Source organism: Lagenorhynchus albirostris, chromosome 4 (genome assembly GCF_949774975.1).
Source record: "Lagenorhynchus albirostris chromosome 4, mLagAlb1.1, whole genome shotgun sequence".
In the NCBI taxonomy this organism is placed as follows: Eukaryota; Metazoa; Chordata; class Mammalia; order Artiodactyla; family Delphinidae; genus Lagenorhynchus; species Lagenorhynchus albirostris.
Window position 1 is genome coordinate 112,163,083 of NC_083098.1, and position 20,630 is coordinate 112,183,712.

The 20,630-nt window shown below is 46.5% G+C and overlaps 1 protein-coding gene across 5 annotated transcripts in view; it reads left to right on the top strand.

Annotated features, from left to right (window-relative positions):
* Positions 1–20,630, top strand: part of EVC (EvC ciliary complex subunit 1) — a 313,725-nt gene that overhangs the window by 52,643 nt on the left and 240,452 nt on the right. For 3 of the 5 annotated variants that reach the window (XR_009540394.1, XM_060148527.1, XM_060148528.1), the window contains exons 12-16: positions 3,955–4,167; positions 13,232–13,341; positions 15,706–15,916; positions 16,865–17,071; positions 19,780–19,924. Coding sequence is in view for 4 of the 5 variants with exons in the window: in XM_060148527.1 (XP_060004510.1) it covers positions 3,955–4,167; positions 13,232–13,341; positions 15,706–15,916; positions 16,865–17,071; positions 19,780–19,924 (886 nt within the window). In the remaining variant the exon portion in view is untranslated. The remainder of the gene's footprint in view (positions 1–3,954; positions 4,168–13,231; positions 13,342–15,705; positions 15,917–16,864; positions 17,072–19,779; positions 19,925–20,630) is intronic. The other 2 variants (XM_060148529.1, XM_060148530.1) reach the window with 2 other exon arrangements.

Consider the following 20,630-nt stretch of genomic DNA (forward strand, 5'->3'; position numbering starts at 1 on the left):
TTCTGGTGAATTAAACCTTTTGGTGCTATGAGCTGATCCCCTTTCTCTCTAGAAGAGCTTTTTTTCTTAAAAACTATTTCATCTACTTTTTTAAAAAAATTTATTTGTTTTTATTTTTGGCTGTGTTGGGTCTTCATTGCTGTGCATGGGCTTTCTCTAGTTGCGGTGAGCAGGGGCTACTCTTCGTTGCGGTGCACAGGCTTCTCATTGTGGTGGCTTCTCTTGCTGCGGAGCACGGGCTCTAGGTGCACAGGCTTCAGTAGTTGTGGCACGTGGGCTCTAGAGCACAGGCTCAGTATTTATAGCACGCGGGCTTAGTTGCTCTGTGGTATGCGGGATCCTCCAGGGCCAGGGATCGAGCTCGTGTCCCCTGCATTGGCAGGCAGATTCTTAACCACTGTGCCACCAGGGAAGCCCTTTATCTACTATTAATGTCACAAAAAGTGACCCTGTGTTTATTAGGTGCTGCTTATTCTCTCATCCATTCTTTGTTAAAAAAAATTACCTAAGAGCATCATGGTTAGATCATGGGTGCAGGAGCCTGACCACCAGGGCCCTGTGTGTGAACTTATGCAATTTATTTAACCTCTCTTTTACATGTACAGATAAAGCCTCGGTTTCCTCATCTGTAAATTTCTTTCATCAGTTTTGAGAGATTTCTCAGCCATTATCACTTCAAATATGACTACTGCCTGGACTCTCCCTTCTTTCCTTTGGGGACTCCAATTAAACATTTTGGACTTTCTCACTGTATCTTTTAGCCTTTATCTTCTCCTCCATATTTTCCATCCCTTAGTCTCTCTTTACTTTGTTCTGGATTTTCTCCTGATCTTTCTTCCAGTACTAATTCTCTCTCCAGCTGCATCTAAACTGCAATGAAACCTATACATTGGGTTCATATTATTGAGCAGTGTTCGTCAATTCTAGAAGTTCTGACTTTTTTTTAAACTAAGTAACGTTACCTTTTATAATTTCTAGCTCTTTGCTTTAAGGTTTAAGGGTGGCTTTTAACGTCATGAGCATGGTAAGCATCAATCCTTTAAAGTCCTTGTCTTCTAATTACACTCTCTGGACTACCCGTGGGTTTGTTTTTCATGTCTGTAGTTTGTGTAGGTCTTCGGTCATATTCTTATCTCCTTGTGTACCTGTTTATTTTTTCCTCATATGCCTTGTCTCAGATTTGTACATATATTGGTAAAAATATTTTCAAGCGTGCAGTGATGCTCTCCTCCCGCAGAGAGGATTTTCCTTTGCTTCTGCCCAATGACTGGGCCTCTGATGATTCAGAGTCATGTTAATTCAAGGTCAGGACTTGAAATATGCTGGGTCACCCACATGACCAGACTGCAGGTTGCCATCTGTTTAAACCAGTCAGATCTGGTTTCCTTCCATTTCAATCATGTATCTCTGGTGCTGCTTTTTGGGTTCCAGCCCTAGGTGTGGAATGGTTTATGAGGCCCCAACCCATATGAGCTGTGAACTCCACCTTCTGTCCCTTCGACTGCTTGAGGCTGTCAGAGGTCCATCAGCTGTGCAGCCATCTCCCCTGGATTGACCTACACCCCTTAGGTAAACACAGCCCAAGGGCTGGGCACACTTCTCTGACTGCATCTTCGCCCGACCTTGGGCACCACACCCTTCACTACCTTGTTAGCTCTTTCGGACTTTTATGATGATTTAATAAACATTTTGTCCAGCTTTTTAAAAAAATTCATCTTCAGTGGGAAAAATTGGTTCAAATTACCTGGTTGGCCACTCTCGGAAGCAGGATCTCTAAATCTTTTAAAAAGGTGTGGGTCCCTTGTGCCCCTGTCATGGTCACTTTATTACAAACAAAGTTCAGCTTGGCCATGAACTTTTTAAAACATGGCATTCATTGGGTTTCGTTAACACTGATTTGAGTTAAATTTAACTTATATTCATTGAGCACACCAAGTATGACTTCAGTACATCAGAAGAGGTGCTGAGAATTTTTTTTTCCAAAAATAACCAATTATCCTTGTAGCATACAGGTTAAGAGCATGAGTCCAATAGTCCAACAGCCAGGACCCACCCTCTACAAATGTCCAGTTACTTATCTTCTCTGGGTCTTAGTTCCCTCATCTGTAAAATAATGGTAATTATAATAACATCTTCATTGGACTGTTAGAAGGATGAATGGGATTATACAAGAAAAGTGTAAAAGGCACATGGTAAGAATTCATAATTATTAACAATTATTATTACCTGATATTTGCTGGGTGCTTTTCTAGGCCCTATAGATGCTAAAGTAATAAGACTTTATTCGTAAAAAACCCTGTGGTCGGCATATATATGGAATCTAAAAGAAAAAAAGTTTCTGAAGAATGTAGGGGCAGGACAGGAATAAAGATGCAGATGTAGAGAATGGACTTGAGGACACAGGGAGGGGGAAGGGTAAGCTGGGATGAAGTGAGAGAGTGGCATGGACTTATATATACTACCTAATGTAAAAGAGATAGCTAGTGGGAAGCAGCCACATAGCACAGGGAGATCAGCTCCGTGCTTTGTGACCACCTAGAGGGGTGGGATAGGGCGGGTGGGAGGGAGACGCAAGAGGGAGGAGATATGGAGATATATGTATATGTATAACTGATTCACTTTGTTATAAAGCAGAAACTAACACACCATTGTAAAGCAATTATACTCTAATAAAGATGTTAAGAAAACAAAAAAAAAAAACCCTGTGGTCGGGAGGCCTTCCCAGAAGAGGAGACCTCAAATTGAGTTTGGAACATGTGAGGGGAGTTCCTAGATGGAGAAGGGAAAATGGGCATTCTGCATCATGTTGGTGTGTGATGCATTCAGAAACTGCAGTCAGGTGCTTAGTCTAGGATGGTGTGAGACGTGGGTGCAGAGCTGAGTATGATGCAGCCTCTGCTCTTGGGAAGTTGTGGCCCAAGAAGGATGACAGATAAACTGTAGTTTTGATGCCCTGGTGGGGCTAACCAAAGAGCTGCAGGAGCCCAGGGTGAGAAATGTCCATGTTAGTCTGAGTGGCCCAGGCAAGGCTTCACAGCGAAGGGATTATTTTGCAGGGGTTTTGCAGGGTGAAGAGGAGTCCATTTCAGATGTGAAAGTGCCTGGAGGTGGGGAGAAGGGGAGAGGCTTTAAAAAGCATCCATATAATGAAACATGCAATGAGATGCCATTTATGTGAAGTAACACACACACCAAAAGCCACATTTATGGGCATCATATATAGTGAAAGTATAGAAATATAAATTGGAGACAGAGATGCTGAATTCATGGGGATGGCTATCTCTGAGGACACTGGGAGGGAGGGGAAAAGAATTGCAGAGCGAACTTAAAGGATTCCAACTTAACCTGTAAGGTTTAGTGTTTTTAGTCTGAAACAAAAAGGAAAACTGAGTGGTGGATTCAGAGATGTTTAATGTATTATTATCTACAGGTTTTTGTTTTTCACAATTAAAAAGAGTTTTAGAAAGAGAATGGAGTGGGGGAGGTGGGATGAAAGTAACAGAATGGTGAGAAATGAGGCAGCCCCTGAAGCCCTGCTAGGCAGGTCTGATTGCGATGGGAAGAGAGGTCTTCCAGGTTATTTGAGCTGGAATTGAAGGATCTATGCTTGTGCAAATAACTCGCCTAAGTGTGGAGGGTGGAGGGAGGCAGGGAGACCAGTGAGGGGTCGTGAAAATAATCCGGATGGAGGTTTAGAGGAAACGCCAGTGATTAAGGGCTCATTGGGTCAAAAGCGCAGGTCTGGTACTTGACTGGGTGAGGGTGAGAGGGCTGGAAGGCAGTGGGCGTTTCCCAAGACCGAGTGTGTTTGTGTGCATGTGTGTGCGTGCACGCGCCTGTGTGTGATTTGAGAGCTCCCTTCGCTGGATTTCCTCTGTGTCCTGCGTGAAACACTCGGCCCTGCCCTGGGTGAGAGCCTGACACGTAGCTGCGTCGTGTGGCTCTCGGCTTCAGGAGCTGTATCGCAGCACCATGGAAACGTTCCAGAAGTTTGTGGACGTCCTGTTCCTCCAGACGCTCCCCTGTGTGACTGACCTCTCCCAGGCAGAGTGTGAATACCTGAGGCAGGAGGCCCAGGAGAACGCGGCCCAGCAGCTGGAGAAGTTGGATCGCTTCCGGAGTCAGCAGTGGAAACTCTTCCAAGATCTCCTGGAGCAAGAAAAGCAGGTGCAGCATTTTGTAAAACTGGGTCTGGAGTCTGCCTTTTTTTTAAACTTCTGAAGAATAGAGGGATTTCCATCTCTGAGCATCCCCTAGTGCCTATGCTAGATGCTTTACCAAGATTCTGGTTGCCAACCTTTCACAATGGGGAGAGGGGGAGAAGACAGCAAGAGCCCTCCTCTCCCAGGATAGGAGGTCAGTAGATGATGCCTTCAGTTAATCCAACAAGAAGGGCAGCAAAGCCTTCTTTAGAATAATAGAAGTAAACGACAGAGAGCGGTTCTTCAAGGGAGTGGACTGGTTGGGGAGAGGAGCTGCACACACGGGGCTCCTGTTTCTCAATGGAAGTCTATTTCATTATTAAAACCATGTATATATGTGGTAGACAGAATAATGTCCCCATATCCTCATCCCCAGGACCTGTGAATATGTTACCTAACAGGGCAAAGGGACCTGATTGCGTGCAGTCAAATTACGGATCTGGGGATGTAAAGATTATCCTGGATTATCTGAGTGGCCCAGTGTGATCACAAGGGTCCTTTTAAAAGGGAAGGAGGAGGGTCAGAGTCAGAGGAGATGTGAGGACCTAAGCAGAGGCTAGAGTGATGTGTGCATCGGCCAAGGAATGCGAGAGGCCTCGAGAAGCTGGAAGAGGCAAGGAACAGACTCCCCCCAGGGTCCCCAGAAGGAACACAGCCCTGTTCCCTTCATTTCAGACTTCTGACCTCCAGAACTGTAAGATACTAAATTTGTGTCATTTGAGGCCACAGCGTTTGTGGCCATGTGTTACGATAGCTATGTAAGCTAATATACCTCAATTTTATTTTTAAAGAATTAAGGTTTTTGTTTTGTTTTGTTTTGTTTTTGCGGTACGCGGGCCTCTCACTGTTGTGGCCTCTCCTGTTGCGGAGCACAGGCTCCGGATGCGCAGGCTCAGCGGCCATGGCTCACGGGCCCAGCCGCTCCGCGGCATGTGGGATCCTCCCGGACTGGGGCACGAACCCAAGTCCACTGCATCGGCAGGCGGACTCAACCACTGCGCCACCAGGGAAGCCCTCAAATTTCTAAATGAAAACGCCCACGTTTCCTTTCTCTCTTGCTTTCCTGCATGCTAGAGGCTGTAAAACTAACATGCTCAATATCCCAGCATCTAGAAGTGGCCGCGTGCAGTTCTAGCCTATGAGAGAAGGTATGGTACCTGCACAAGGCTTCTGTTCCCTAATACAGAGGCCAGGTGTTGCTAGGAGACATCCTCCTCTTCAGTGTTCCCTGTTCTTTGTGCCCAGAGCAGGTACAGGAGGACTGGAGGTATGCTGGCCTTCCTTTGACTTAGAGACAGGATTCAGGAGGGTGGGGCAGAAAGGCGGACTGTCTCAGCCCTGGACTGCCTACCCCAAGGTGCTTGTTATGAGAAACACCCTGTCTTTTTACATTAAGTGTTCAGTTAGGTACAAAAGAGCGCTCAACTGATGCAACCAACAGAGGTTTTCTAAAGCAACTAACGGGAGCTGTCCAAAATACCAGTAAATAAAGGGAAGCATCATGGGGCCATTTCCAGCCAGGGACGAGCATAGGGCCTAGTTTCCTGCCTGTCCAATTTATTAGACCTCCTTCTAATTAATTTCAATCCGCCGTCAGCTGCATTGTGTTGTCCTGTCACTGGTACCTTGCAGTCTCCTCAATATGGCTGTAGGCTCCTGGAGGACAGCAACCCTGCTTTTCATATTTCACTTCCTTAATCAAAGCCCAGTAGCTGGGATGTAGCAAATGCTCAGGAAAACTTGGCTGCATTTCCAGCAACAATAGTGCAGCTTTGGAAATTATCACAGGGTCACCAAGGGTAAATGAAGCTGAATTCCTCTGATTCTTAACCAATCCTGGGCCCCAGACCATATAATTTACCATCTCTGGGGAAAGAGGGGAGAAACCTGGGCCTCAGCAGTTTGGAAAGATCACCAGATAAGTCTGATGTGCCTCTGATGTTGGCTCCCAAATGGGGATCAGGCCTTGTAGAGACAGTTGTGGTCTGAAGACAGGCGTCTAATGTTGGAAGCTGAATGCCTGGGTTTGAACCAGAGCAACCCCTTTAATGGGCTGGGTGACTCTTGCCGGTCACCTGGCAGATTTCCCACAACTCTGCTTTTGCACAGCTCACTAAATTTCTCTGAACCTCAGCTTTCATATGAAAAATAGGGATCAAAATACCCAACAGGGTTGCCACGAGATAATGCAGGTTAAGACCCTTCACGCAGTATCTGTTCAATTGTTTAATGTCCAGCCCCTTAATGACTGACACTGAAAAAATCTAGAACTTCATTTCTGATAAATTATTAGGCAAACAGCCATGATTCATCTAAAAACCTCTAGTTACGAGTCTTAAGTTACTTTACGCAGATGTCAGACAATGCATCGCTTCTGGTTTTTATTTTTTATTTATTTACTTTGTGGGCATATACATGCGTGTGAGTATTCCTTTGCTTGTGCAGAAGTATTTCAAGAGGAGTTCTGCATGCAAGAAGCAAGCAGAAGTTAATGACCTCATCAACTGATTAAATAAGTATGACCCAAGTCTGTTTTCTCAAAGATTGGATGTCGAAATTAATTTACTGATTGATTGTTTAATTGCCTTAAATTACCACATTTAGAGATCCAGATTCTCTCTCACTTGCCATATTTCCTTGTTGATGACAAAAATGAGATGAACTTTCTGTGGTCAAGATGAATATTTAGTCATGAGATGAAAAGGCCAACAAAACTATTCCTGGAAAATCTAACACACACCCAGACTATGAAATGCATTTTCCACTTATTTTCTATCCAAAAGGCCTTGGTGATTTCATATCCTGTTACTCAGAGAAGTTGTTAAATGTTGTGGAGTTTGTCAGTCACACAATTGGAACAGGTTGTAGAATGGTGGTTCTCAAAATGTGATCCGTTCTAATGCAGGTTTGTGGGCTTCTCCCCAGTCTGCTGAGAGCAAGCCCTCTGGTCTCCCTGAATCTACGGCCCCTTGTGGTCTATTCTCAACCTCCAACCAGAGTGATACTTTCACTTAAAACTTTTTTTTCTCTTCCATTTTATTAAAAAAATTTTTTTCTCTTCCATTTTATTAAAAACATTTTTTTCTCTTCCATTTTTACCGAGATGTAATTGACATTATAGCTCTGTGTAAGTTTAAGGTGTACAGCATAATGATTTGACTTCCATACATGATGAAATGATGACCACAGTAGGTTTAGTGAACACCCATCATCTCCTATAGATACAAATTCAAAGAAATAGAAAAAAATATTTTTTCCTTGTGGTGTGAGGATTTACTCTCTTAGCAATTTTCATACAGAACATAGAGCAGTGTTCATTATACTTGCCATGTTGTACATTACATCCCTGGTACTTATTTATCTTACAAGTGGAAGTTTATACCTTTTGACTATTTTTATCCAATTCCTCCTCCTCCTTCTCCGGTAACCACAAATCTGATCTCTTTTTCTATGGGTTTGTTTGTTTCTTGTTTGTTTTTGAAATATAAATGACCTCAACACTACGTTCGTTCCTGTTACACAACACAGTGATTCAATGTGTCTATACATTTCAAAATTATCACCATGATATGTCTAGTTATGACATGTCACCATACAAAGATATTAAATAATTATTGACTGTATTACCCACAATTCATACCCCTGACTCATTTATTTTGTAACTGAAGTTTGTGTCTCTTAACCTCCCTCACCTATTTCTCTCCTCACCCCTCCCCCCTCCCCTCTGGCAAGCACCTGTTTGTTCTCTGTGTCTCTCTCTTTTGTTACGTTTGTTCATTTGTTTTTAAAAATCCACATAGAAGTGAAATCATACAGTATTTGTGTTTCTCTGTCTGACTTACTTCACTTAGCATAATAGCCTCTAGGTCTGTCCATATTGTCACAAATGGCAAGATTTCATTCTTTTTTATGGCTGGGTAGTATTCCATTGTATATACCACATCTTCTTTATCCATTCATCTATCAACGGGCACGAGTTTGCTCCCATATCTTGACTATTGTAAATAATTCTGCAATGAACATAGAGGTGTGGATATCTTTTCTAATTAGTGTTTTAATTTTCTTCGAATAAACACCCAGGAGTGGTATTGCTGCCTTATATGGTAGTTCTGTTTTTAATATTTTGAGGAATTTCCATACTGTCTTCCATATTGGCTGCACCAATTTACATTCCCACCAACAGTATATAAGGGTTCCCTTTTCTTCACATCCTCGTCAAAACTTATTTGTTGTCTTTTTGATAATAGCATTCTGACAGACATAAGATGATACCTTATTGTGGTTTTGATTTGCATTTCCCTGACGACTGGTGATGTTGAGCATCTTTTCATGTGCCTGTTGGCCATCTGTATGTCTTCTTTGGGAAAACGTCTATTCAGATCCTCTGCCCAACTTTTAATTGGGTTGTTTGTGTTTTTGATGTTGAGTTGTATGAGTTCTTTGTATATTTTGGATATGAACCCCTTAGAGGATACATCATTTGCAAATATCTTCTCCCGTTCAATAGGCAGCCTTTCCGTTTTGTTGATAGTTTCCTTCACTGTGCAAAATCTTTTCAGTTTGATTTAGTCCCGTTTGTTTATTTTTGCTTTTGTTTCCCTTGCCTGAGGAGACATATCCAAAACAATCTTACTAAGACCACTGGAAGGTGAGTCTTGTCTTGGGGCTAGTGCTGGCCCACCGGTGGGCGGAGCCAGGTCCCGGGACCTCTGGCTGCAGGGTCCTGGGGGTCCTAGAGTTGGTGTTGGACCACTGGTGGGCAGGGTAGGGTCCTGGGCCAGCTGGAGGCTCTCAGGGGTCCTAAGGCCGTTGGCCTACTGGTGGGTAGGGCTGTGTCCCTGCCTGGTTAGCAGCTTGGCTTGAGGTGTCCCAGTACTGGTGCCGACAGGCTGGTGGGTAGGCTGGATCCCTGCGCTCATGAACCAGAGAGAGGCTTCCGAAAGGGCGCTTACCAGCACCAGTGTCCTTGTGGTAGAATGAGCTCCCCGAAGTGGCTGCTGCCGGCATCTGTGCCCCCAGGGGGAGCGCCAATTGCCTCCTGCCTCTCTGGGAGGCTCTCCAAGATCAGCAGGTGGGTCTGACCCAGCCTTCTTTCAAATTACTGCTTCTGCCCTGGGTCCTGGACCTTGTGAGATTTTGTGCGCACCCTTTAAGGATGGCTCTCTATTTCCCATGGTCCTTTGGCTCTCCCGAAAACATAAGCCCCACTGACCTTCAAAACCAAATGCTCTGGGGGTTCATCTTCCCAATGCAGGACCCCTGGGCTGGGGAGCCTGATGGGCCTCGGACCCCTTACTCCTTGGGGAGAACCACTGCAGTTGGAATTATTCTACTGTTTGTGGGTCACCCACCTGGAATTATGGAACTTGACTTTACCGTGACTCTGTCCCTCCTACCCATCTCCTTGTGGTCCCTTCTTTATACCTCTAGTTGTAATTTTTTTTCTGCTAGTCTTCAGGTCTTTCTCATCAATAGCTGCTCTGTAAATAGTCATTTTGATGTGCCATGGGAGGAGGTGAGCTCAGGGTCTTCCTATTCTGCCATCTTGGCCAGTCACTGCTCCAGAGGGAGCATATCATATACCACTCTTTTTTTTTTTTTTTGTGGTACGCGGGCCTCTGACTGCTGTGGCCTCTCCCGTTGCGGAGCACAGGCTCCGGACGCGCAGGCTCAGCGGCCATGGCTCACGGGCCCAGCCGCTCTGCTGCATGCGGGAACCTCCCGGACCGGGGCATGAACCCGTGTCCCCTGCATCGGCAGGCGGACTCTCAACCACTGCGCCACCAGGGAAGCCACCACTCATTTTTAAGATGCAGATTTTAATACCATGTTAACATCTCTGAAATTGAGGTGCATCTTAATGTAATTAGCAGTGATTTTTCTCTCTGTGTGGTACCTCAGATAACTGCATCTCATAATTACTGGCACATTAGATTTGATAAAAGACACTGTGTCGCATCGTGTCATTTCTCAGCTCTAAACCCCCTTCTCATTTTATGCAGCGGAAAAGCCAGAGTCCTCACCATGCCCTACACAGCCCTGCCTGTCAGGACCTGGTTACCCTCTGACCCCCTCCCTGTCTCCCCCTCTGACCCCATTCCAGCCTCCCCGGCATCCTTGTGTCCCTCCAGCTCCCTGGGCGCTCCTGCCTCACTCGTCCTGCTTCAGGTCTTTATCCTGAAGCCACCTTCACCTTGAGGCCTCCTCTGACTATGCTTTTAAAACTGCAGTGCCTCCCTCCTCCCAGCACTCCAGTGTCCGCCTTAGGTGTTGACTTTTCCACCGGCCCTACCTCTAAACCCACCGCTTTTATAGGAGCATGTACCGGGCATGCACTGCCTGTTGGTCCTTTTCCCTTCATCTCCTTAGTAAATGAAAATTTGAAACAAAGAGTAAACATATGGGAAACCACAGAATAACCTGGTAGCAATGAACAGGGTCAGCGCTCTAGCCCACGGAAGCAGCTTTTTGCGTCGGAATTTAAACATTCACGAACCTGCGTTCGATAACGTTGAAGAGGGTGGTGTGACCATTGCAGGCGCCATCTGATCCTATGATCTCCGTCCTCTTGATCGGCCTTGGATCCCATTGCTAGTTTTATCTGCCTTCTCAAAACGCATACCAAAGACCCCCATGTTCTTAGTGACGATGTTAATTTACCTTTTAGAGAATCTACACTGTGTAGAATTTTCTAGAATGTTCTGGTTTCCCAAGCACTTTGACAGGTTATTGTAGACCCCTCACAAGAGGAGTCAGAGACTGACTTAAAGGAAAAGTTCTGAGTCACACAGTGTGATTTTGTGAGATTAAGTATGAGCTATGAATCTCAAGGCCCAGAGAACTGAAGTCTAGGCTGCTTACTCACACCCGGACTCTGTGCTTTGTCCCTGTTCTGCATACAGCATGGCCATCTCCAGAAAAGAGCTACATGTGTGGGAAAGTAAGAGTCTCACCTTAGTGATTGAGCCCTTGGTGTAACACAGTCCAGCTGCATGTTTCTAGGCGCATGTTTCTCCCTGTGATGTGAGATAGTCAGGGAGGAGCAGATGTGGCTAGAAAAGATTTGAGCTTTGGGGACAGACAGACTTAGATTTGAGCCTCTGCTCCACCAAAAAGCTGTGTGGCCTTGGACCTCACAGGATTTTCACAGCTAAAGCCACACTGAAGATGAGCTAACATCCAAAATTACAAAACACACAAGCAACAATCCACCATAAGTGACAGCCAGCATGTACAGTAAGCACCACGTTTAGATCACAACGAGCACTGAGGAATTCAGGTGAAGGGACTGTTAGAGAGCGCTTCTAAAGGAAGTATGTTTAAAACAATAAAACAACAACAGGAGGAATTACTAGCATAAAGACAAGACATGATGTAAAAAGATGACAGATGAAAAACCACGTAGTTTATGAATGAAAATTACAGTCATGAAAACAGAAATTTAATGGATGAGTTAAACAGCAGATCAAATTATGGTTGAAGACACGGTGTGTAAACTAGGAGAGAAAGGTGAGAAAGTGGTCCAGGATATGACACAGAGAGCTAAAGAGATGGAAGATATGAGAGGTTAGGAGACATGGGAACAGAATGAGAAAGTCCTGGAGGGACTTCCTTAGTCTTCTAAGAATCCTAGAAGGAGAGAATGAAGGAGAGATAACATTCAAAGTGATAACAGATAAGAAATTTTCAGAAGTGCTGACTGTCATGAATTCTAAGGTAAAAGAAATGTTGGTTAACTTAAGATTTCTGGAGATGGGAATGTACATTAAAAATTTTAAACCACTGAAGAAATAGAAACAGAATAGGTAACTTTCAAAGCAGTAGAGGAGAACAGTGATAACATAAAGATCCTCTTCAGAATAAAAGCTACAGGGAGCCTAAAAGATCCCCTTCAGTATCAAAGCTACAGGGTGCCTAAAAATAAATCTGACCAATGTTTATAAGAGCTTAACAGAGAAGTTTATAAAATGTTGTTGAAAGGATAAAGCAAGAATTGAGAGAAAGGCCTTGTTTTTGGATAGGACAACTCAATTTTGGAAAAACAGTGATTCTCTACAAATTAATCTGTAAATTCAATCCAATTAGAAGAAAATCTAAAAAAAGCTGTTTTCCCAAACTTGATAAACTGATCCTAAAATTCATATGTAAAGAAAAGCAACCAGGGCTTCCCTGGTGGCGCAGTGGTTGAGAGTCCACCTGCCGATGCAGGGGACGTGGATTCATGCCCCGGTCCGGGAAGATCCCACATGCCACGGAGTGGCTGGGCCCGTGGGCCATGGCCGCTGAGCCTGCATGTCCGGAGCCTGTGCTCCGCAACAGGAGAGGCCACAACAGTGAGAGGCCCACGTACCGCAAAAAAAAAAAAAAAAAAAAAAAAAAAAAGCAACCAACCATAGTTAAAACAGTTTTGTACAAAAGAATATGGAAGACTTGCCCTAGCAGCTATGAAGTCTTCCTATAAACTACAGGAATTAAAGCAGTGAGGTATTTATATAGAAATAAGCAGACAGATCCACAGAATGAAAGAAGGAGCCTGGACTGAAATTCATATATATATGGAAACTACATCAGACAAGGTGGCATGACAGGCCCATCATAAAAAGATAAATTATCTAATAAATGGTGCTAGGACAATTAGTATCAGTTTATCCAAAGAAAATTAGATCCCTTCCTCATGCCACAGAAAATACGTATTAAATGCCTTAAGATGTACATGCAAATAGGAAACATTTTTAAACTTTAGCCGAAAATATAAGAGAAAAATGTAATTAAATCAAGGGAGAAAGGGATTTTTAAAAAATAAGAAACTAAAGGTATGATCCAACAAAGCGATGATGGATGAAATGAACTTGAGTTGACCCCTGTCCCTCTGTCCTGGGGTTTAGGTATGGATGGAGGAGGGATTTTTTTAAAAAAATCCCTTAAGAAAGGGATTTAAAAAAAATAAGAAACTAAAGGTATGATCCAACAAAGCAATGATGGATGAAATGAACTTGAGTTGACCCCTGTCCCTCTGTCCTGGCATTTAGGTGTGGATGGAGGAGCACACACTGTCCACTGTGCTGCAGACACACCTGCGGGATGACCAGGACAGCATCATCCACCGAGTCTTGGGCCAACTTGGCGGCCTCAGTGAAGAGTGAGTACAGCCTTCTGGAGGGTGGGGGCCTGTGTCCTGTGTGATACTCCGTGCTAACCTCAGAGTCCTCATCCGTAAGGTTAACCGTACCCCGGCCTCCCTTACAGTGTGATCTTGAGACCACATTGTGAATATAAATGTGAAATAGAGTGATAGCAGAGTGCCGCGGATGAAAGCTCGGAGTCAGAATTGATGTGGGTACGTGACTTACTGGATATTTTACATGTCTATATATTTTCAACCCCATGAGATACTAGTTTTGGTTTCTGCAGTGAGTATTCATTTAGATTTACCCTTTCCGTTGCTCTGATTGTTTCCTGTATCATTAAGTTTCCATCTAGGAGTATTTTCTTTGGCATGCAGGTTCTCATTATTTTAGATGTGCTGGTGACAAATTCTCTTAGGTTTTGTTTGTCTGAAAATGTGTATCTCATCTTCATTTTTGAGGAATGTTTTCATTGGGTATAGAATCCTAGTTTGGTTGTTTTTTTTTAAATACTTTTGAAGGTAATATTTTGTCTTCTGATTTCAATTGTTTCTGGTTGCTTTTAAGATTTTCTTTTGTTCTTTGGTTTTCATCAGTTTATTATAATATGCCTAAACATGGATGTGGTTTTTTGTGAATCTCTTGTTTGCTTGTTTTAAATAAATCTGTAGTGCTTCTTGAACCTGTGATTTGCTATATTCCATCAGTTTTTGAAAATTCTGAGCCTCTATCTCTTTAAATATTCCTTCTGTCTATTCTGTCCCTATTCTTCCTGGGGCTGCAGTTACACGTTTATTAGATTATTTTCACCTTATGTCCTTTGCCTCTTAGAAGCTATTCTGTATTTTTGTTCCCTGTGGTTCAGTCTAGATACTTATTTTGAACTATCTTCCAGTTCATGCTCTCTTCAGCTGTGTCTTATCTGCTGTTAAACCCATGTACTGAATTCTTAATGTTGGTTACTATGTTTTCAGTTCTAAAATTTCCATTTTATTTTTGTCATAGTTTCCAGTTATCTGCTAAAGTTCATCTTATCATTTAATTTCCTAAACATGTTCATCATAGCTGATTATTCTAATGTCCAATATCTTGTGGGTATGTTTCTATTATCCATTTTTTCTTGTTATTTTTGGTCACTTCTTATCTGTTTGCAAGTCTGGTTATTTTTACTGAATGCTGGACAGTGTTATTAAAAATTGTAGAGATAATTTGAGACTTTGAATGATGGGATCTTCCTCCAGAGAGGATTTATCTTACTTCTAGCAGGGATTTCAGAAAGTGACAAATCAACCACTCCATTGGTGAATTTAGCTGATCCAAAATTAGGTCTTTACAAGGGATGATTCCTTATTCTTAGGATGAGGGCCCCCGGCTGGAAGCCTGGAGTGTTTGCCAGGTCTCTTCTCCTTGGTAAACTGACTGACAGTGCCTTGTTCAGCTTCTCAGGCTGTCAGAAAATACCTCAAGTTATAAAGCCAAATGTCAAGCCTGCTGGGTAGACCGAGGTTTTCTACTTGACTCATTGGGATAGGAACTCAAAAATAGCTCATCATTTCAGTTTTGGATGTGTTAATTTTGAGAGCTATGTAAGAAATTTGAGTGGATATGTACTGAAGGCAGCTGCATATATGCACCTGAAACTTGGGGCAGAACGTGATAAAGTTAAAAAGATTAGTAAAAGAACAGTTGGCTGAATATAACCCAGGTCAGCACCACGTCTAAGAGGATGGGCAGCAGGGGATGGGATAATTCCAACCTACGACCTCTGTAAAGGCTCCCTGTGGGGCATGACTATTGGGGGCATTTCTTGGTGGGTCAGTGTACTAGGATTCTCCAGAGAAACAGAACCTATAGATATAGATATAGATATACAGAGAGAAGCTGAGATGTCCCAAGATCTGCAGCTGACAACCTGGGGACTCAGGAGAACCAATATGTAGTTTCAGTCCCAAGTCCAAAGGCCTAAGAACCAGGAGGGCTAATGGTGTAAGAGCCAGTCTGAAGGCAGCAGTCTCAAGACCCAGGAAAAGCCAGTGTTTCAGTTTGAGTCCAAAACGAGAAACCTATATCCCACTCAAGGCCTTCAGGCAGGAGGAGTTCCCTCTTACTCATGGGTAAGTCAGCCTTTTCCTCTCTTCAGACCTTCAACTGATTGGATGAGGCCCACCCACATTAGGGAGGACAGTCTGCTTTACACAGTCTACCAATTCAAATGTTAACCTCATACAGAAACACCCTCACAGAAGTTCTCAGAATGATGTTTGATCACATGTCCAGGCACCCCATGGCCCAGTCAAGCTGTCACATAACATTAACCAGTCACACTCAGTGGAGCCGATAATATTGACCCCTCAGCCCGGCCCCCGCTTTCTCCAAAGGTCCACGCAGTGCATCCTGCAAGGGCATGACCTGCTCTTACGCTCAGCTCTCCGGAGGCTGGCTCTCCGCAGCAGCGCCGTCACCACCCTGACCCAGATGAGGCTGTCAGGGAAGAAGAGCCTTCTCCAGGAGTTGCGCGAACAGCACGCCCTGGAGCAGGACTCCTCCCAGTGTCTGGACGAGCACCAGCGGCAGCTGCTCAGAGCCTTGGTAAGACTGTGCGCCAGCCCCCCGCCCCGCAGGCAGGAGCCGCTTCCTCAGCGTCCAGGTTCCAGCCCGGTTTAGCCAAAACCCCAATCCTGCCGCAGCATCGTTGCGGGGTCAGGACGATGGCAGCCCCCCCTGTACTGGGGCACCCAGTGTGCCCAAAGTTTCTGGTGCACATTATAATTATACTGAAAACGCACGTGAAATCAGAGCACGGATAGGTACAGTCGTTACCGGGCGTTGGGAGAAAAGGGCTCTGTAGTCTGTGTTAAGGTTTTAACAAATCAAAAGAAAGACTTTGTAAATTGTGGGACTGGGATTTAAACCCAAACAAGCTGACTCCAGGTCTCCTGTAGCCACTGAGCTATAGGAGCAGCTGACGTTTTCTGACCCCTTCGCGAGGGACAAGCTCACAGTTTCTTTTGCTGGGCCCAGGAGGGCTTGGTGGGAAGCAGGCAGGACTTACTGCCCTACCTCTGATTCCCCCACCTCCTTCTCCAGCTCTTATTCCTTCAGGGAAAGGAATCCCCATAGGCCTTGTGTTGGCCTCCATGATGTCCCAGACGACTCGCGGACTCAGACGTGACTTTAGAACCCGCTCTGCTGGGGGACTTATAGAAAGTTACTTAGTCTCTCTGAGCCTCTGTGCCCTCATCGCTGCTAGTGTTCAGGCCTCGCGGTGTTTGGGATGAATGAGGAAGTGCTTGTATATGAAGCCACATGGCACTGGGCACGTGGTTGGTGCTCAATAAATGCCTTGGGGGATCTTCAATATACCCAGGCCCGTCAAGTGCGTATAGAGGTCCCCACTTTCCACCCCTTCTCCATTCCTTCTCCAACCTTCCTGGGACCCCGGGCAGGGCCGACCGTACATCCTGGTCCTGGCCCTGACCGGAGCATCCGTGCAGGGCAGCAGTGGGGCTCCAACCTCTCCCCGCCCGTCCTTTTCAGGAGGCGCGCGTCCTGGAGGAGGCTGGCCGGCTGGAGGAGGAGACGCAGCAGACACGGCTGCAGCTTCGGCAGCAGCTCCTGGCCGAGGCCCAGGAAGTCGGGCAGCTCCTACAGCAGCACACAGAGCGGGCCATCGGGCAGACGCTGCTGGGCCACGCGCGGAACATGGCCTCCAAAAGCCGGGCCAAGGACAGGGATGACTTCAAGGTGCGAGGCCACCCCGGCCCCAGGGAGCCCGAGGCACAGGAGACTTTGGGCTGGGGTGGGGGGCGGGGCGGACAAGAGGCAGGATTTGGGCAGAGCAGCAGCCGGGGGCTGCCCAGGGGCTTCTGGCCTCGCGGGGCTGACCTGGCTCCCTGAGCCTCCTTTTCCTCACCCGTAAGAGGGAAGGCCTCCCCCGCGGAGCAGTGAGGACTTGTGCCTGCTGCCTGGCCCCGTGTCGCACCTCTCTGAGCCCTGGCTCGGTCCTTGCAGCAGCTCCGAGAGGGACGTGGTTTCACTCAGAGCCGCCCCGCCCAGCCAGTCAGTGGCTGACGCAGGATTCGAACCGAAGCCCCTCTCCCGGGGAGAGACATGGCCACTCCCTGCCTCTGGCCGCCTCTGCGGAGACCTGAGGGTTGGTGGCCTTGGCCCTGACAGCTGAGCAATGCAGCTAAAATCAGTCTGACTTGAGTAAGCAGTGGTTTACTCCTTGTACTGACGGTGATGACAAACCCCAGGTGTGGAAATAGCCGTAGTAAGGAGTGACGTGAGCGTCGCCCTCCGACGTCTGCAGGAGGGCTTTGCCTGCTCGTCTCACTGGGCTCTCACCACAGCCCTTGCACGGAAAGGATGATTTTTCTTTCCATCATTCGGGTGGGAAGACTGAGGCTTATCGTTGGGCAAAAGACATGTTTAAAGCCTCCCAGCCTCCGTGAGTGGCTGGGACCGGAGGTGGCCTTGCCCTGCATGACCGACCCCTTGGCTGCCTCCTCACTCGAGCCATAAGAAAAGGCAAGGCACCCCGTGTATTGCAGACCACGGCAGAGAGAGTCCGTGGCCGGCACCCACGGGAGGTGGCGCAGATCTGCGGCTGGCAGCAGACGCACATCAGGATATGCCAGGACGCTTGCGGGCACCTTCCACGAGTCCTTTCATTTACGTAAAGTCACACATCTGCACAGTAAAGAGGTTGGACCCACATTTCTGAGACACCCCTTGTCGTTCTAAATCTCTCACGTCTGCCCCACATGATCCAGACGTCAGGGCTAGCGATGCTGGACGGGTCTCTTCCTTCCCCTAAAATTCTATAACTCTGACCTAATCAACGGTCGTTACAGGAAAACAGAATGAAGTATGAGTTTGGCATATTTTGTCCTCACTTTCCCCAAGGAACTCTGATTCAGAATTAGATGATGATGAACACCCCTCCCCGCCCCCAGTACACACACGCACCAGAAAGAACATGGGCTCAGTATCTGGAAGGATGTTCATTTCACAGGGCTCCTTGGCCCCAGGCCCTGCGGCAGGTGCTGGGATAGAGAGTAGCCAGGTGGCAGCATTCCTGCCTTCAAGGAGCTTACGATCTACTGGGAGAGGACACGCTAACCCTTGAGAAGTTATGCAGAAACTGAGACAACAGGCAGTGCCTGAGGGGGATCGAGAGAGGGCTGAAAAGTCGGAGCTACTCAAGCAAATGTGTTTGCTGATTCGAATGGTACACCAGCTGGAAAAACTAACGAGGAGGAGAGAATGGTGGAGGCCCTGGAGTGGGGGGAGGGGTGGGATGCAGAGGGGGTAGACAACACTTCCCTGTGGCAGGAAGACAGACGGACAGAAGGCGTGATGTGCAGGTGGGTTTGCTGACTTGAGAGGGGAGAAGAGGGACTTCCTGTCTTCTGCCTTCCATGTGCTAAATGAAATTCAAGGAAGGCCACTGGCCGTCAGTGGGAGCTCCTGACCGGAAGTGCAAGGCCAGAGCCCAGAGTCCTCGTGGGGGGTGGAATCAGATGTAGATGTCTGACAGAGAGGGAGAGAGAACCGGCCACAGTAAGGGAGGAGCAGGGCCCGGGAGTGCGAAGGTGGGCTCTCACCTGCTCTGCACCCTGAGCTGCAACCCTCCTCACCTCCACAGCTTCCGTCCACACCTGCAAATCAGGGAACATTTCTTAAGCCTTGGAACATAACCAATCACTCAACAATAATAAATGGGTATTTTTTTTCTTGCCCAAAGCTTGGAACCATTCAATAAATGCTGAAATGGGGGCTCTGGAACCTGACTTTTGCCCATTATCTTACGAAGTAAAAGACGGTGGTTTTGCCAGTGCACAACCAACATGTCCCTGATGATGGGACATCTCAGCATTTCCTTTCTGTTCTGCTTTGGGTCTGAAAGTATATCATTGAGGAATGCATGTAACTGCAAGGGACAAAAATAAATAGAAGTTACTGATCTCACATAACAAGAAATGTGGAAGTAGGTGGTTCCAGGCTGGCACAGAGGCTCTGTGATAGGACCAAGGACCAGACTCTCTCTTTCTGATCCATCATTCTTGGTGTTGGTTGGTTGCCTCATAGTCTCAAAATGGCCACTGCCACTCCAGACATCAAGTTTGCATTCTAGGCAGGAAGAGGGAAACAGCAAAGTCTTTCACCCCCACCAAGGCTTTGCCTTAATGTTTGGAAAGGGTTGGCCCTCAGCAGACTTTCCCTAATATTTCATCTCATTGACCAGAACTGGGTCATACAGTGAGTCTCAGACCATCCCTGACAAAGGAAAATAAGGTTATCGAAACTGGTTTAAACCAGCCACGCACTGTCTGCCTGCTCCTGACCAGCCAAGGTTGGCAGTGGGTGGAAGATGGGAGCCAGGACCATGTCGGCCATGGCTGGCTCCGAGTGTGCCCTCTGCCGAGACTTGTCCCTCCTGCCCACAGAGAACACTGATGGAGGCGGCTGTGGAAAGCGTCTACGTGACCAGCGCTGGTGTCGGCCGGCTCGTGCACGCGTATTACCAGCAGATCAGGAGGGCCATGCAGGACCACGAGGAAAGAAAGCGGCATCACCTGAAGACCCTACAGGGTATAGCGCCCTTCCTTCCACCGGGAAGCCCTGCCAACCACGAGCCAAACATGCTCTTAGCTGGGGACAGGGCAAGATGTCAGGTCTTTCAAATTTTATTTTGGGAGATTTAACTTTTTAAATGTTTTATGTATTTATTTATCTCCTGCTCTGTCCCCAAAAGGCTTTTGAAAAAGCACTTAAAGAAATATATCCATACAGTACAGTAGGATTTTTTTTTTAAAGTAGGCTAATCAGAACAAGGACAGGACAGTGAGGTGGAGTTGGGGCTACGCCATCATCTGGGACGTTTGTCATCAGATCCCTACTTAGAGGTGACATGGGTTTGGCTCTGGACGTCCTGGTGGCCAAAGAGATAGAAATTTCCTCAAGTAAAGCTGTCACAGTGTCCATAAGAAAAGGCTAGTGGGGGCTTCCCTGGTGGCGCGGTGGTTCAGAGTCCGCCTGCTGATGCAAGGGACACGGGTTCGTGTCCCGGTCCGGGAAGATCCCACATGCCGCAGAGCGGCTGGGCCCATGAGCTGTGGCCGCTGAGCCTGCGCCTGTGCTCCGCAACGGGGGAGGCCGCAACAGTGAGAGGCCCGCGTACCGGAAAAAAAAAAAAAAAAAAAAAGAAAAGGCTAGTGGCTCATAAATGTGCCTGAGGCCCAGACAGTTTTCCCCTGTGGACTCTTGTAAGAGGCCACCCAGGGGATGGAATGGACAA